Source organism: Notamacropus eugenii, chromosome X, assembly GCF_028372415.1.
Source record: "Notamacropus eugenii isolate mMacEug1 chromosome X, mMacEug1.pri_v2, whole genome shotgun sequence".
In the NCBI taxonomy this organism is placed as follows: Eukaryota; Metazoa; Chordata; class Mammalia; order Diprotodontia; family Macropodidae; genus Notamacropus; species Notamacropus eugenii.
This window is the reverse complement of record NC_092879.1, coordinates 60,549,556-60,563,591: the sequence shown is the minus strand read 5'-3', so window position 1 is coordinate 60,563,591 and position 14,036 is coordinate 60,549,556. Positions and strand designations below refer to the sequence as shown.

Here is a 14,036-nt window from a genome sequence, read left to right as displayed (position 1 = left end):
ATAGACTATCCCTTTGGTTACTGCAAGAAATCAAATCCTCAGCTTGATGGAATGTGAGCTCCCAAGCCCATTGTGACCCCATCTCTACCCTCATCTATTCAACAGGCATTTCCATGCATAGGGTGCACAGAATACAACAGTAGGTCAGAAATAAAGTTCAATAAGCTATTGCCCCTAATTATATGGAACTTCTGGTCTAATGGTAAAGGGCAGAGGCTCCATCTTCAACTAGGCTCTCAACGAAACAAGGCATTCCTACAGTTCTTCACTAATTTATTCTCTCCCTTACTTCCTTGCAGAAGCTATTCTAAATTTTTGTTCCCTCTTCAAGACTCCTATTCCTCCCCCTCCTCATTTTTCCCCCTAAATGAGGACTTTGACTCTTATTTTAATGAGAAAAATGAGGCCACTCAGGATGAATGCCCTCATCTCCGCTTCTCTTCATCTCAAAACCCTTGACAATGTTTCATACACCCTCTTCCTTTGCCCCAGTCTCTGACAATGAATTGGCCCTTCTTGCTAAGACCGATCTCCTATATTTCCCTTGAAACCATGCCCTTCCATCTTCTTCATCACATTTCTCCCTTGGTCATCCTTCCCCATCCCTTTCCTGAATGTTCAACCTCTTGCTATCTTCTGGCTTCCTTCTCTACTGACTTCAAATATTCCAAAATCTCCCCCATTCTGAAAAAAAATACTATATCTTATAATGCCCTGAGACTGTTGTCTTACATATCTGATCCTTTTTTTAAGCCAAACTCCTTGAAAAAAGTTGTCTATCCTTGTTTCCTCTACTTCTTCTCCCTTATTTATTCCTTAGCTCTTTGGAATCTAGATCACAGTCTCATCACTCAAGTGACATTGCCCTCTACAAACTTATCAACAACCTTTAATCATGAAATCTGATGGCCCTCATCTTTCTTGACCTTTTTGCAAAGTCAGATATTATTGGCTGCTCTTTAGGTCGTGGTCACACTATTCTTTCCAGTTCTCCTACCTGTGCCAATACTCTTCCTTGGTTTCCTGTTAGGCTCCTCATTCACAACATACTTTTTATTTTGGATGTTTGCAAGACTCTTTCCTAGGCCCTCTTCTGTTCTCTATATTTTCTCTCAGTGACCCCATCTACTTCCATGGATTTAACTATCATTTCAATGCAGATAACTGACAAATCTACATAGCCAACCCCGATCTCTCCATTGAACTTCAGTACTCCATCACATTTCAGACTGGATGACCTAGAGACATCTCAAACTCAACATGTCCAAGACAGAATTCTGTAAACCCACCTTTATCCCAAACCTCCCTATTTCTGTTGGAAGCACTGCCATTCTTCCAGTATTTCTGGTCTGTTACCTTGGCATCATTCTCTACTTTTCTCTTACCCCATATAACCAGTTGGTTGCCAAATCTTGTCATTTTTGCCTCCACAATACCTCTTATATCTGACCCCTTCCCTCTACTCCCACAGCTACCACCTTATGCCAAACCTTCATCACATTTCACCTAGATTGTTGCAATAGCTTGCTAATTGATCTCCCAGTCTCAAGTCTCTCCTCATTCCAATCCATCCTTCATATATTCACCAAAGGGATTTTCCTTAAGTGCAGATCTGATCATGTCACCCCCTTCTCTGCACAGTAAACATCAATGGTTCCTGATTGCATCTACAATCATCTATCTATCTATCTATCTATCTATCTATCTATCTATCTATCTGTCTATCTATATATTGATACATATATCCTGTTCTGTTTGGCTTTTAAAATCCTTCATGACTTGGCCAAACCCATATTGTCTGCTCTCCTGCCCTCTATGATTTTTCCTAACTCTCTGTTCTTTTTGTTCCATGATGTTCTATCTTCTATCACTGTGCCTTTGCACTGGACAACCCTTGTGCTTGGAATGCACTCTACTCCCTCATCATTTCAATATAATCCTTCACTGAAGAAAAAGCTTCTTTCACAGAAGTAATAGCTTTAAGAAGAAGCTCTAGCAGTACCTTTGATACTGATCCCCCTGCTGCTAGTGCCCTTCTTCTCAAACTACCTTATGGTTATCTACTTGGAATATATTTGTATTTATTCTATTTATATTTATTCTGTAAATATTTATGTATGTCCTTGATGTCTCCCCTATTTGAAGGGAAACTACTTGACAGCAAGGATTATTTCATTCCTTATGTTTCTATTCTCAGTGCCTAGAACAGAACTCACCACCCAGAAGGCACTGGGCTTATTTCTAAGATAGACCCAGAGATATAGAATCATATGGAATTGAGAGGTGAGAGGGGGAAGGTTGCTCTTGGCTCTGGAGAAGGTTCTCTGAAGGGTGGCATCTGAGTCAGGCTTTCAAGGATAGGTAAGAACTTAGTAGGTAGATGGAAGGGAGAATACTTGTCCTAGAAATCAATATGGGCAGAATTCAGATGTGGGAAAATGTCAGGTGTATTTGGAGGGGCAGACAATCTTCTAGTTTGGCTGGAGCATTGAGTCCATAGAGGAGAAAGCTGTGGACATTTGTGTTTTGGTCATCATGGAGATGTAGGTTAAATGAAGAACAAATGATCAATTAAAAGACTAAGGAGCTCTGTATTTCTTTTAGGTATTTCTGAAATTTGTTCAGCATGAATCTAAAGCTAAGGAATTTCTAATTCTGAGAGTACCTCAGAGACTATCCAGTCCAGCCTTCCCCTTTACCACATGAGGGAACTGAGGCCCAAAGAGGGAAAGTGATTTGTGCAAGGTCACACAATTAGTTCGGATCAAATTATTTTGTTTTCCAAGGTTATGTTTCCCCTAAGTGATAATGGTGAGATGTGACAGATGTGAGTAAAGTTCCTTTTTGGACTATGTCAAAAAGACTTAGGAGGAGTTTGAATTAGTCAAGGCCAAGGTCAATACTTGATTACTCAATGTTTTGCTGAATTACAGATACACATCTACAAGATGAGGAAAAGAGGTGTTACAAAATCCTTGGCTTACATTTCTTTTTCTCCTTTGGTCCTTGTGGGAAAATGTTGTCTAAATTCCATGTAGCCCAGACCTGTTTCCCATCTATTAAAGTAGAGAAGGACAGTGGATTCTTGGGGAAGCATTTAGAGGCATCCCCTCCTTGGCTTTACATAGATCAGAGAGATTAGCTTCAATATTATTGCTTGAAATTGTGCATGCAACTGAAAGACAGGGTAAGATTTGCCTTTGATAAACTCCCAAGAACTTAGAAAGCAGATATCTAAAATTAAAAAAAAAACCCTAAAGTAGACTTTGTACGGGCATCCTGGGAAAGTGATAAGCTCACAGAAACCCAGGGTAATAATGGAAAGCATATTGTGACAGCCAAAAAAGGTAATTTGGCTGGGACGAATAATTAATTATGTGAGTGTTGCACAAATAAAATGCTCCAAACTGAATTGTGATCAATCCTTCTTATTAGTCTATATCTGTCATATTTAGATGAATTTGATGTACCACAATATTCTAAAAGTCATAGAGATGGAAATGAAGTTATTGGAGGAGCTTCTGGTTCAGGCAAAGGTGTGATGAGAGTGCTTCTGAGGCCCCTCCCCACTCGAGGAGTCTAGGATTCAGATCAGCCTGCTGGTTTTGTGCTTTTATCATTTTGATATTTTTAAAAATAATTTTATTGGTATCTTTTATTTTTGCATCACTTCTTGTATCCCCTCTGGATCCCTTCATCTTATCCTTCCTAGAGAACATAGAATGTCTGAGCTGGCAGGTCCCTTGGAACACATAATATCAGAACCAAAGGCATAGAATGCCAGGGTTGGAAGGGGCTGTAGAAAATAGAGTTTTACAACTGAAGGGACCTTAATAACATGGAATTCCCTGGATGAAAGGGGCCTTAAAATATGGTATTCCAGAAACCTTAGAACATGGAATACCTAGACTTGGAGGGGTCTTAAAGATCTAATTCTCTCATTTCAATGGGAGAACACTTTGGGAGAGGGGGGGGAAGAGAGAGAGAGACAGAGACAGAGACAGAGACAGAAAGAGACAGAGAGAAAGAGAGAGAGAGAGAAAGAGAGAGAGAGAGAGACAGAGAGACAGAGACAGAGACAGAGAGAGAGACAGAGAGAGAGACAGAGTTGAGTTCAAAGTCACATAGCTAGGAAAGAACCATGCAAGTCCTAGAATCTAGGTCTCCTGATTCCCAAACCAATTTTCCTTCCACTTTGTCCCTATAGCCCACACATTCCAGTCGGCACCTCCCAGGTACCATTTTCAGAAATGGACCACGTGTTCTTTCCAATCTGATACAGCTTCACTTGAATTCAGATCCTTTTGATGCCAACATATCCATAGAGAAAAAAAATGACCAGAGCCCAAACATACTCGACATCAGGATGCTTCCTAAGATCTTATTTCTCTGCCCTCTTCCCCCTGTTTTTTTTTGTCTTTTAGACAACATGAACCAGATACCAAGTTTATCCTTATTCTGGATAGAAGATTGGATACCTGGGCATCTGTAAAAATTACTCTCCAAAGAATTGCGGTAAGTATATACGCATTTTCCAGCAGTAGTCTGTTTTGTGTTTGTGTCATACTTTATGTCCAAGGAAGGACAATTGGAATTGTCTTATTCCTGGCAATTAGGAGAAGTAAAAAAGCAGGAAAGCTGGTAGGGAGAGAAAGTAGGATTAGGAGGTGGTGGAAATGGTCCTTGGATAGCTCTATCCCATTCAATCCCATTGCAAAACCATGGGTGAATGAAGCTTGAGAAGAACATTCAGGTTTAGTGTCATGGGAAGGTGGTCTCAGAATTCATTTGTACTCTCCTGATTAATGCTGAGTCATGGTCTTCTAGTAATGCACTGTGGTCTCCTCGTTGCCTTTCAGATAGAGGGTGCTCCATGCATCCTCATTGGTCTCTTTAGACAACTTTCTCTTTTCCATTTCGTAGTAATTGGTTCTCTTTATGTCTTCAGAATTTCATTTTGGAGAGCTTCCCAACATGTCCTGGGACAACTTTTCCCTTTTTAGTCCATGAAATCCTACATGTTCTTCCTCCTTCAGTGACTTAAACTTGTTCTTCCATCTAGAGAGTTTTGTCAGATTATTTCTTGTATTTGTTTCTTATCCTACTCATCGCTAAAACTATTAAATTGGCCTGAGCACAAATCCACTGGAGACCTTCTTGTGAGCTGATATCAAATGATTAATGACTGACTTTGAACCACTTTGATCATCTGATGTAGATCATCTGATCTACATTCTCTATCTCATCCATAATTATAGCAAGGAAGTGACATGTCCAAGGTGACAAATCAAATTGGTAGTGAAGCTGAGATTAGAATGCAATGAACTCCTGTGCTCCTGTATTTTTAAATGATACCATCCTTTTGGATGCTCAACAGTCTCATAAATAAGGAAGGAAGGAAATAAGTAAATATTTGTTAAGTGCCTACTGTGTGCCAGACACCGTGGGAAGCGCCTTACAAATATTCTCTCATTTTGTCCTTAAAACAATCCTGTGAGGTAGGTGCTGTTATTATTTCTCTTTTATAAATGGGAAAACTGAAGCAGAGAAAGGTTAAAGGACCTATGCAAGGTCACACAGCTAGTATGTGTCTGTGGCTACATTTGAACTCAGGTCTTTTTCATTCCAGGCCTAGTGTTCTAACCACTCACTATACCACTGAGCTATCTCTTTCTAGCACAAGCAATACTTGAACACTAACATGAATGAGATCAAGAATCTTTTGCTACTCAGAATAAATTCATATATTCTTTGCTCATCCCAGGCAAGTAGGTCTTTTATTGATCTGTTTGTCTGAGTGTTTATTTGTTCTAAACAAAGTCATTTAATCATAGAGAGCAGGGAGGTATTAATAATAATGAGTTATGAGGTTGTAACTGATTTCATTTAAGTTAAATATCAAACCAATATCATACACTGGTGTAGAATTATGGGCTTTTGTTGGCTTCCATATGTATTTAGTTTTTACTTGAATTTATCTTAGTGGAATTAACAGAGTGACACTTTTTTGGTCATTTTATGCATGAGGTGACTAGGCTAATCTAAAGAGGGGCTGCCTAACTTTTTTCATATACTGTATCCTTTGGGAATCTGTGTCAGGGAGTCTGTGGATCCCTTGTTAGAATCAATTTTTTCTTTCTTTTTTTTGGTAAATGGTATTTTATTTTTTTCAACTACATGGAAAAATAGTTTTCAACATTCATTTTTAATAAGATTTTGAGTTTCAGTTTTTTTTCTCCCTCCCTCCAGAATGGTGTTTTTTAAGGCAAAAAAAAAAAATGAAATCCAAAGATTACAAAGAAAACCAATTACATTGAAATAAAGATGTCATTTTTTCCCATCCAAGGTCACAAACACCCTGAAATCTCTCCGAGGATGGGACTAAAGACACCTAACCTAAAGAAAATTTAAGTTATTTGCCCAAGATCTCATTGCTAGTTAGGGATAGAACTCATTTTTTCTTAGAGTAAGACCATCTTATCTTTTTATGGCTGGGAGGTAGGATGGTGTAGTGGGAAAAGCCCTGGGTTTTGAGCCTGAAGACACTTCCTAGAGAATTCATTTGACCACTTACTATCAATGGAATTCTGGGGAGGCTGTCATGCCTTCTGGGGCCTCACTTTTCTTGACTGAGTACTTAGTGTTAATGTAAAAACAACAAAATCAACTCCAGTGGCTTTAATTCCAGCGGCTGAAGTTTGAGTTTGAGTTCAAATTCTGCCTTAGACATGTACTTGCTATGTGACCTGGTCAGGTGTCATCACTCCTCTGAGCCTCAGTTTTCTTATCTTTAAAATGAGGACAATAATACTCGTTGCATTTAGCTCACAGAGTTGTTGTGAGAATCAAGTGAGATAATTTTTTTTCAAAATAAATTTTTAAAAATATTTTAGTTAATTTATTTGTTTTTAGTTTTCAACATTCACTACCATAAGTTGTAAATTTTCTCCCCTCTCTCCCCTCTCCCCTCCCCAAGACAGCATGCTATCTGATGTAGGCTCTACATCTACATTCCTATTAAACATATTTTCACATTAGTCATGTTATATATAGAAGAATTATAACAAATGGGAGAAACCATGAGAAAGAAAAAACAAAACAAAACAAGAAAAAAAAAAGAAAATAGTCTGCTTCACTCTGTATTTAGAGTCCATAGTTCTTTCTCTGGATGTGGATGGCATTTTGCATCCTGAGTCCTTTCGAATTGTTGTAGGTCCTTGCATTGCTGAGAAGAGCTAAGTCTATCAAAGTCAGTCCTCACACACTGTGGCTGTTACTGTGTATAATGTGCTCCTGGTTCTGCTCTCTTCACAAATGAGATAATTCTTATTCCAATGCTTTATAGACCAGTTGTTGCTAACGTTGTCATTGCTTTTGCTATACTAGTGAAACCCAAGCTATGGATCTTTCACCTCTGCTACTTCCTACCTATGTGGTCTTGAGCAGGTCACTTCCCCTCTCTGAGCCTCAGTTTCCTCATCTGTAAAATGAGGGGGTTGCGCTTGTTGGCCTCTGAGGTCTCTTTCAGCTTGAGATCCAGAATCCTTCTGTAATACAAGGCAAGTCATTTCTCCTCTCTGGGCCTCAGTTTCCTTCTCTGTAAAATGAAGGGCTTGGTCTAGATGGCTTCTGATGGTCCCTTCTTCCATCATTACATCTAGGATCCTCTGATCCAAGTCATTTTCTCTCCCTGAGCCTCATTTTCCACTTCTGTAAAATAAGGGAGGTTGGACTGCATGTAATTTTGAGGTCCCCTTACTACCTCTGAATCAAGCATCTTCTGATCCCCATACCATTCAAATTATTTCTAAGGCTTGATTAGCAGGGTTCAATTTGTGCCAATAATCAATATACTAAATTTAGTATTTAGTATAATAATGCAATTTTTCAACATCTAGAATGTTTTTGGCTAGCACAATCTACTTCCAAAAATTGCTTTTTCCTGTATTCAATGAAATTAATATTTAAATATGTACTTGGCACATAGTCATGTCATAGACAGGACAAGCAGATTCCAAACCCTAGACATCACATTGAATATTATTTTTATTCCTTTGTGTGCGTGTGAAGGTTTACAGTTTTATTTTTATTAATTTCTTAGGACACTTTGAACAAGACCCAGGGTGGTGAAGTGGATTTGGCTTTCTCAATTTTCTAGAATCAAAAGGCCTACTTCTGACATTTACTATCCAAGTGATCTTGGGCAAGTTATTTGTCTTTTAGGGGTATCCTTTTCCTCATCTGTGAGAGATGGGCAAACCACTACTCATGTTTCCCACCCCACATTGTGTGGAGCACAGTGAGAAAAGGACCAGCAAGTGCTTTGGAATCATCAAACTCCAACCAATTTAAAGATGACATGCTAATTTTTTTTTTAATCAGGAAAGAGAAAGAATGGTTGCCTTTGGGCAAGAGTGAGGATTTCTGTTCTTAGGAGAACAGACCCACCCTTCTCTTCTTAGGTAATATTTTTGATGGAGATTACATGGCATTCTGGCATTTCAAATCCCAGTTCTGCCACAAATTAGCTGTAGGCTAATCATTTGACCTATTTAGACCTCAGTTTCTACCTCTGTACAATTAGAAATTTAGACTAGATGGCCTTGGAGGTGCTTTCCAGCTGTAGACATTTGGTCTTGTTATTCAAATTCCCCTTCTCTACTTGACTCTCAGCTTTGACCTTTATAAAATTAGGGGGGGAATGAAATACATGGCTTTTAAGGTCCCCTTAAGCTCTAGATCTTTGACCCTCTGATCCCATGAAGATAGATTCATTAGATAAATAAAGCTGGGTCTGATTCCCTAAACGGTAGCCTCTGAGATCCTGGCTTTATAGAAACCTACCTTTAACTGCCTTGGGATACAAATCCCGGGTGCATTTTTGGCAACTGAATTTAATAGGTACTATCAACTATCCCTGAAATATATATTTCAAGTCAAGAATAATTATTTAAGTGCTTACAGTGTGCTGACATAAAAGGAAAGTTAGTAGCATCTTGGTGGGACTTCTATCCAATTGCTGTAATTTAGAAGTTTTCAGCACTTTAGACGGGGCAAGACTACAGTGTAGTTTGATTTTTTTCAACAATTGAAATTGTTAAAATTTTTTTGGGGGAGTGGGTTGCTTTTTATTTTTGGCGGACCTCTCTTTGGCTATTTCTCACTCTTACAAATATTTTATAAATGAGCCAGTGTGGAGGGGGTCATCCAGTATGCTGACTTGGGAGGTTCGGCCTACCATCTGCCCTACCATGACCACTCATCTCTCCTAAAGCCGCTCTGAATCTGTGTCCCCTCCTTCTACCCTGTATCCTGGCCATCCCCAGTGCAGGGAGCACAAACTTTCTCTCTACCTCCTCTTCTCCAGGTGATCAGCAGTTCTAAAAAGCAATAACTTTGGTTGGAATAGGTGGTCTCCTGAGGCCCTCGTCCCTCCCCTTTCCCTCCTGAAGGTGACTTGTGAAGCCCCTGTTTCCCTGCTGCTGTCTGATGATACCTGCTACTGACCACATGAAATTGACACGGAGGACCATTCCCCTAGGAGGACAAACTCTCGGCAAACATGCTGCCTTCACAAAGAATCTGAGCATTCCACCTTAAAAATTCGACCTCGCGCAGGAGCTGAGCCGATAGATAGCGGCAGTCCTGTCCTAAGCTCAGGGAGACACTGAGGCGGCTTCCTGCCCGAGTCAGGACTAGGCACCAGGTGAAGCCAGGTTTAGGGAAGGGAGTGGGGGGCGTATCTATCATCCCTTCATTCAATGAGGATCCAGGGACTCCCGAAAAGATTTGTCAGCTGACCACCAGGGGGTAGTGGCTTCGGGGAGGGCTGCCCCTGAGGGGAGGTGATCGGGGAGGGTGTCTGGGTCCGGCGTAGCTGTTAAATACCACCCCTGGAGCAGGTCATATCTCATCAGCGTTGCATTGGCAACTGGAGAGGAAGAGTGTGCTTGTGTGTAGGCGAGATGGCAGAAGCAAATCCCCCCAGAGGCAAGATGAGATTCAAAAGGAATGCGGTAAGGGTTCTCGCTGCTTGCAGTCCTGGAAAGCCTGTGCCCGAGTTCATGTGGAGGGGTTGCTGCCGCATGGTGCAGGCAAACCTTTAGCACAAACTGCTGAACAAACGAACGGACGATCGGGGCTTTTAAGGACAGAGGGGAAGGATGGAGCTGCGTGCATTTGCATGGATTGTATTAGTGCGCTGGCCGTGGTATTTCCATGAAATGCCACACAGCCAGCTTCATTAAATGGAGAAGGTGGGATACCATTTCAGCATCCAATTCAAATCAAGTTTGTGGGGAAGTGCCATTACTCACGGTCTTTGGCCCGGACCACAGGAGCATTCTGCAATCTTTTGGCAGAGTAGCCCTAAATTCTGAGGTTAGAATAATATCTTTGCAAAAGGCTTTCCTCTTTCTTTCACAATGCTAAGACGTAGTGCAGCTCCCTGGGAGAAGGCCTTGGCAAGATTTTTACCAACAGCAGCAGTTTCTGGGTGTAACGACATACACTAAGATAGAAAAAGAAAGCTGCAATGATTTATGTTCAGTCTGGCTGCATGCAGATTTCTGATCTTACAAATAGACTAAATATATTTATCTAGGGCTGGACTCTTACCAAGCCCTTCCCTGGACAGAATCTCATTTGGTCGGTAGGAAGTGTTACTGGTACTTCCCCTTAAAGTGCTAACTTTTTGATCTGGGTCCTGATCTGTCTCAAGTCCAGGGAACACATCCAAGCTCCTATTTCCTTTCCTCCCTGCATTTTCTCCTCATTGATTCATTGATGTGCTAACCTTTTTCATTTCCAAAGCAAGGTTGCTTTCCTAAACCCCAGATCTCATTGAGAACTGTCTAATGGCATTTGCACAGTGACCCAATGGGGTCATGAATAATTCAGTTACAAATTCAACTTGTCAAGCAAGGTCCAGCTCCTGAGAAAACAGCCTAGTAAAATGTGGGATGAACTTGTGACCCTGCTGTTTAGTTTCTCCCTTTTCACTCCAAATTTTGGTCCCAAGATCTGTCCATCTCTCTGTGTTTGTCCTTTGTTTTCGAAGAAGACCATGACATCAGGGAAATGATGACATGACTTGCACTTGACTTTGTTTTGAGTGAGGGAGGGCTGTGCAGGTCACCAGCCTCACTTCTCCTCCTGAGCCATCACACTTTTGAAGACTATAGGAATCTTTTTTTTTCTTTTTTTCTTTTGTTTAGGGAACCAAATTTGTCTACAAGGTTACAAATGATTTCCTAATAAAAGTTTTCTTCTTTTCCTAAAGTTACTCACAAAATTGCCAGTAGTAACTTCCTTGGGCCTTATAAAAGTCCCCAGTGCATTTCTGTAGCCAATTTGCTGCTGCGGTGTCTGGGCACACACCATACTAGGCTGCTAAGATGAGTTTCCAGTGGTGTGAAGCTATTGGGCTTCTCTATCTTTGCTAATAAAACAAGTACCACAAGGTGAGTTACTCCATAGACCTGCTGCCAGGTGGACAGACAGTCTTGGCAAAGGTAAGGAATATGCCCCAAGGGTATCGTCCGCTTTCAAATACTTGTGGAGGGTTCTTTCTAAGGACTTGCCTTTCAGCAAATTTGTTTTTGCTTCAGTTGCTTTTCTGAGTTCTTTTTGACTCTCACTCTCAAATGAAAAGTTTTGCTTTGGCACCCTGCTAGAGGTGATGGTGAATTAGAAAATGACAAGGTTTTGGTTAGAAATTCAGAATTCAATGACTTCCCAAATGTGCTCTGAGCATGCCGAAGCCCATGACTATCTTTCAGCCACTTATTACCTGTTTGACTTTGGGAAAGTCAAAGTGACCTCTCTGGATCTTTGTTTATAAAATGAGGGGGCTACGCTAGATGTCTGAGGTTCCTTTTCGTTCTAGGTTTGAAATCTTCTTCAGTCTCTGAATATTTCCCGGGCATGCTTTGGGCTCAATGAATATTTGTTGGAGTTGAAGGGTAGGCTCACTTTTATTGTATGAAGTTTGGATTCAGTTGAAGGGACACACTTGAGGACCTAGAGGGTCACACGTGGCCTTGAGGCCACAGGTTCCCCACCCCTGGACTTTAGCTTGAAGCTGATAAGGAAGTGGTTTTATTTGATGAGTTGAGGGATTGCTTAGAGATGGATTGGACCTAGAGATCCTGAAAGAGGGACAAAAGTTTGTGAGGGAAGGATCAAAGAATGTTTCAGTAGAATTGGAGCACAGAGGATGGTGGAGATCAGGGATGGAGGTCTCTGAGGTATCACCCCATTGATAAAAGGAAACTTTTCTGAATGGCTTGGGGAATAATTTGTGTTTTCTTCTTTCCCCTTCCCCCTCACCTCTCATTTAGGGGTAGAGGGCAAGGCAAGGGAGAGAATCGCAGTGGCAATGATACCAATGATAATATCCCCTAGAAACCTAGGATCATAAACATTTTCCTAGCTCATTTTGGGTGCACAATAGGGTGAGATAGCCCAGCTTTAGTAGAGATCTAGAATATATTATAATTTTAAAATGCATTTTTTCATATGTCGTCTTAGAGCTTTTTGGACCACAGATTTAGAGAGCGAATCTTGGAGCTCATCTTGTCTGCTTCCCTAATTTTACAGGTGAAGAAACTGACCCAAAGTGATTTAAAAGACTTGACCAAGGTCATACAATGGGAGTTTGACTGCTGAGATTCAAACCCAGACCCTACCCTTCTAGTGCAAACTCAGCCCACTACACCACATTGCTTCCTTTAAGATACATTCCATCCCAGTCAAGTACATTTTGAGCAATATTTTCTTTACCATTTGATAGATGCTGAAGCAAAGATACTGTCACTGAGGCCTCGATAACAATCAGAGATAATTTCCTGTGTTTTCTTGGCTAGTCAGCTCTGACTTTCATTGTTTACAAAATGAAAGCTACGGGTCCAGACAATATGACTGTATTGCATAACCAACCCATTTAAAGATATGCCAGGTACTTAAAACATATTTAAAGTCTTAAGGAAGTTCAGCTCTGAAAAATGGGAGGGCATAATCATGGCCCAGAGAATAGGTAATGAAGTATATCTACCTTCTGTCTGGGTTCAGGTGAGATGGCTACTAAGGCAGAATGTCTTGTACATTCAGATGGGGTCACTGTATAGAATGGTTTTGATGAACAGTTTTTATTTCAAGGGAAAGGTTCAATTAGTGTGGTATTTCTAGAAATGACTATAATGGAAAATCAAAAGACTTTACCCAAATTTAATTTTAAGACTATAATGGAGGGGTTTCAGCTGTGATTCTTTTGGAGAGTTTTTAAGAATTTTAAATGGAATTCAATTATAATGCAATGGAAAGAGTGCTGGATCTGAATCAGAGGATCTGGGTTTGAGTTCTGGCTCTCCCATTTTGTATAATCTTGGACAAATACTAGGATCACAGATCTAGAGTTGGAAGGGATCTCAGATACCATTTAGTCCAAGCCCTTCATTGTAAAGATGAAGAAACTGAACCCTGGGGACACTAAGTGGTTTGCTCATTGAAGGTCTTACAGGTAAGTGTGGGATCTGAGCCTGGATCTCTTGGTTCCAAGGATTCCTCTTTCTTCTGTGTCATACTCCGTCCCAAACATTTCACCTCCCTGGGCTTTAGTTTCCTCATCTATAAATGGATGTTTGTGGCTAAGATGATCTCTCAGCGCCCTTTTAATTCCCTGTTGGTGATTCTATGACCTTCCATGAAAGTGTTTCTCTGGTTCCTGTTTGTAGCTTGGGCGATGACCCTGGGTTTTCTGATGCTCTACCAGCAAAGCACAGAAACCTTGGCTAGGTCTAACCAGCCAAAAAGGCTTTGAACATGAGACTAACAACAGACTTGCTGTGTCCCTTGTCCAAATTTAGTAGAGAGAGATCTTTCAAAACAAGTTTAGCCAAAATGTTGCTGATTTATTTGTTTGTTTTCACCACAGCAATTCCTGAAGCCCATTTACTAAGATAGAGAGGGGTTGTCTGCACTGGTGGATTGACTCCCTTCACATGGAATCCTAAATCATTGAAGTTGTGAATATCCAC

General features: G+C 40.6%; 1 protein-coding gene across 5 annotated transcripts in view; it reads left to right on the top strand.

Annotated features, from left to right (window-relative positions):
* The window catches only part of MCF2 (MCF.2 cell line derived transforming sequence), a 141,732-nt gene that overhangs the window by 53,916 nt on the left and 73,780 nt on the right, over positions 1-14,036 (top strand). For 4 of the 5 annotated variants that reach the window (XM_072626542.1, XM_072626540.1, XM_072626543.1 and 1 more), the window contains exon 4: positions 4,425-4,515. In XM_072626542.1, coding sequence (XP_072482643.1) covers positions 4,425-4,515 — 91 coding nt within the window. Of the gene's footprint in view, positions 1-4,424; positions 4,516-9,871; positions 10,017-14,036 lie in introns of those variants that run through there. The other variant, XM_072626544.1, reaches the window with a different exon arrangement.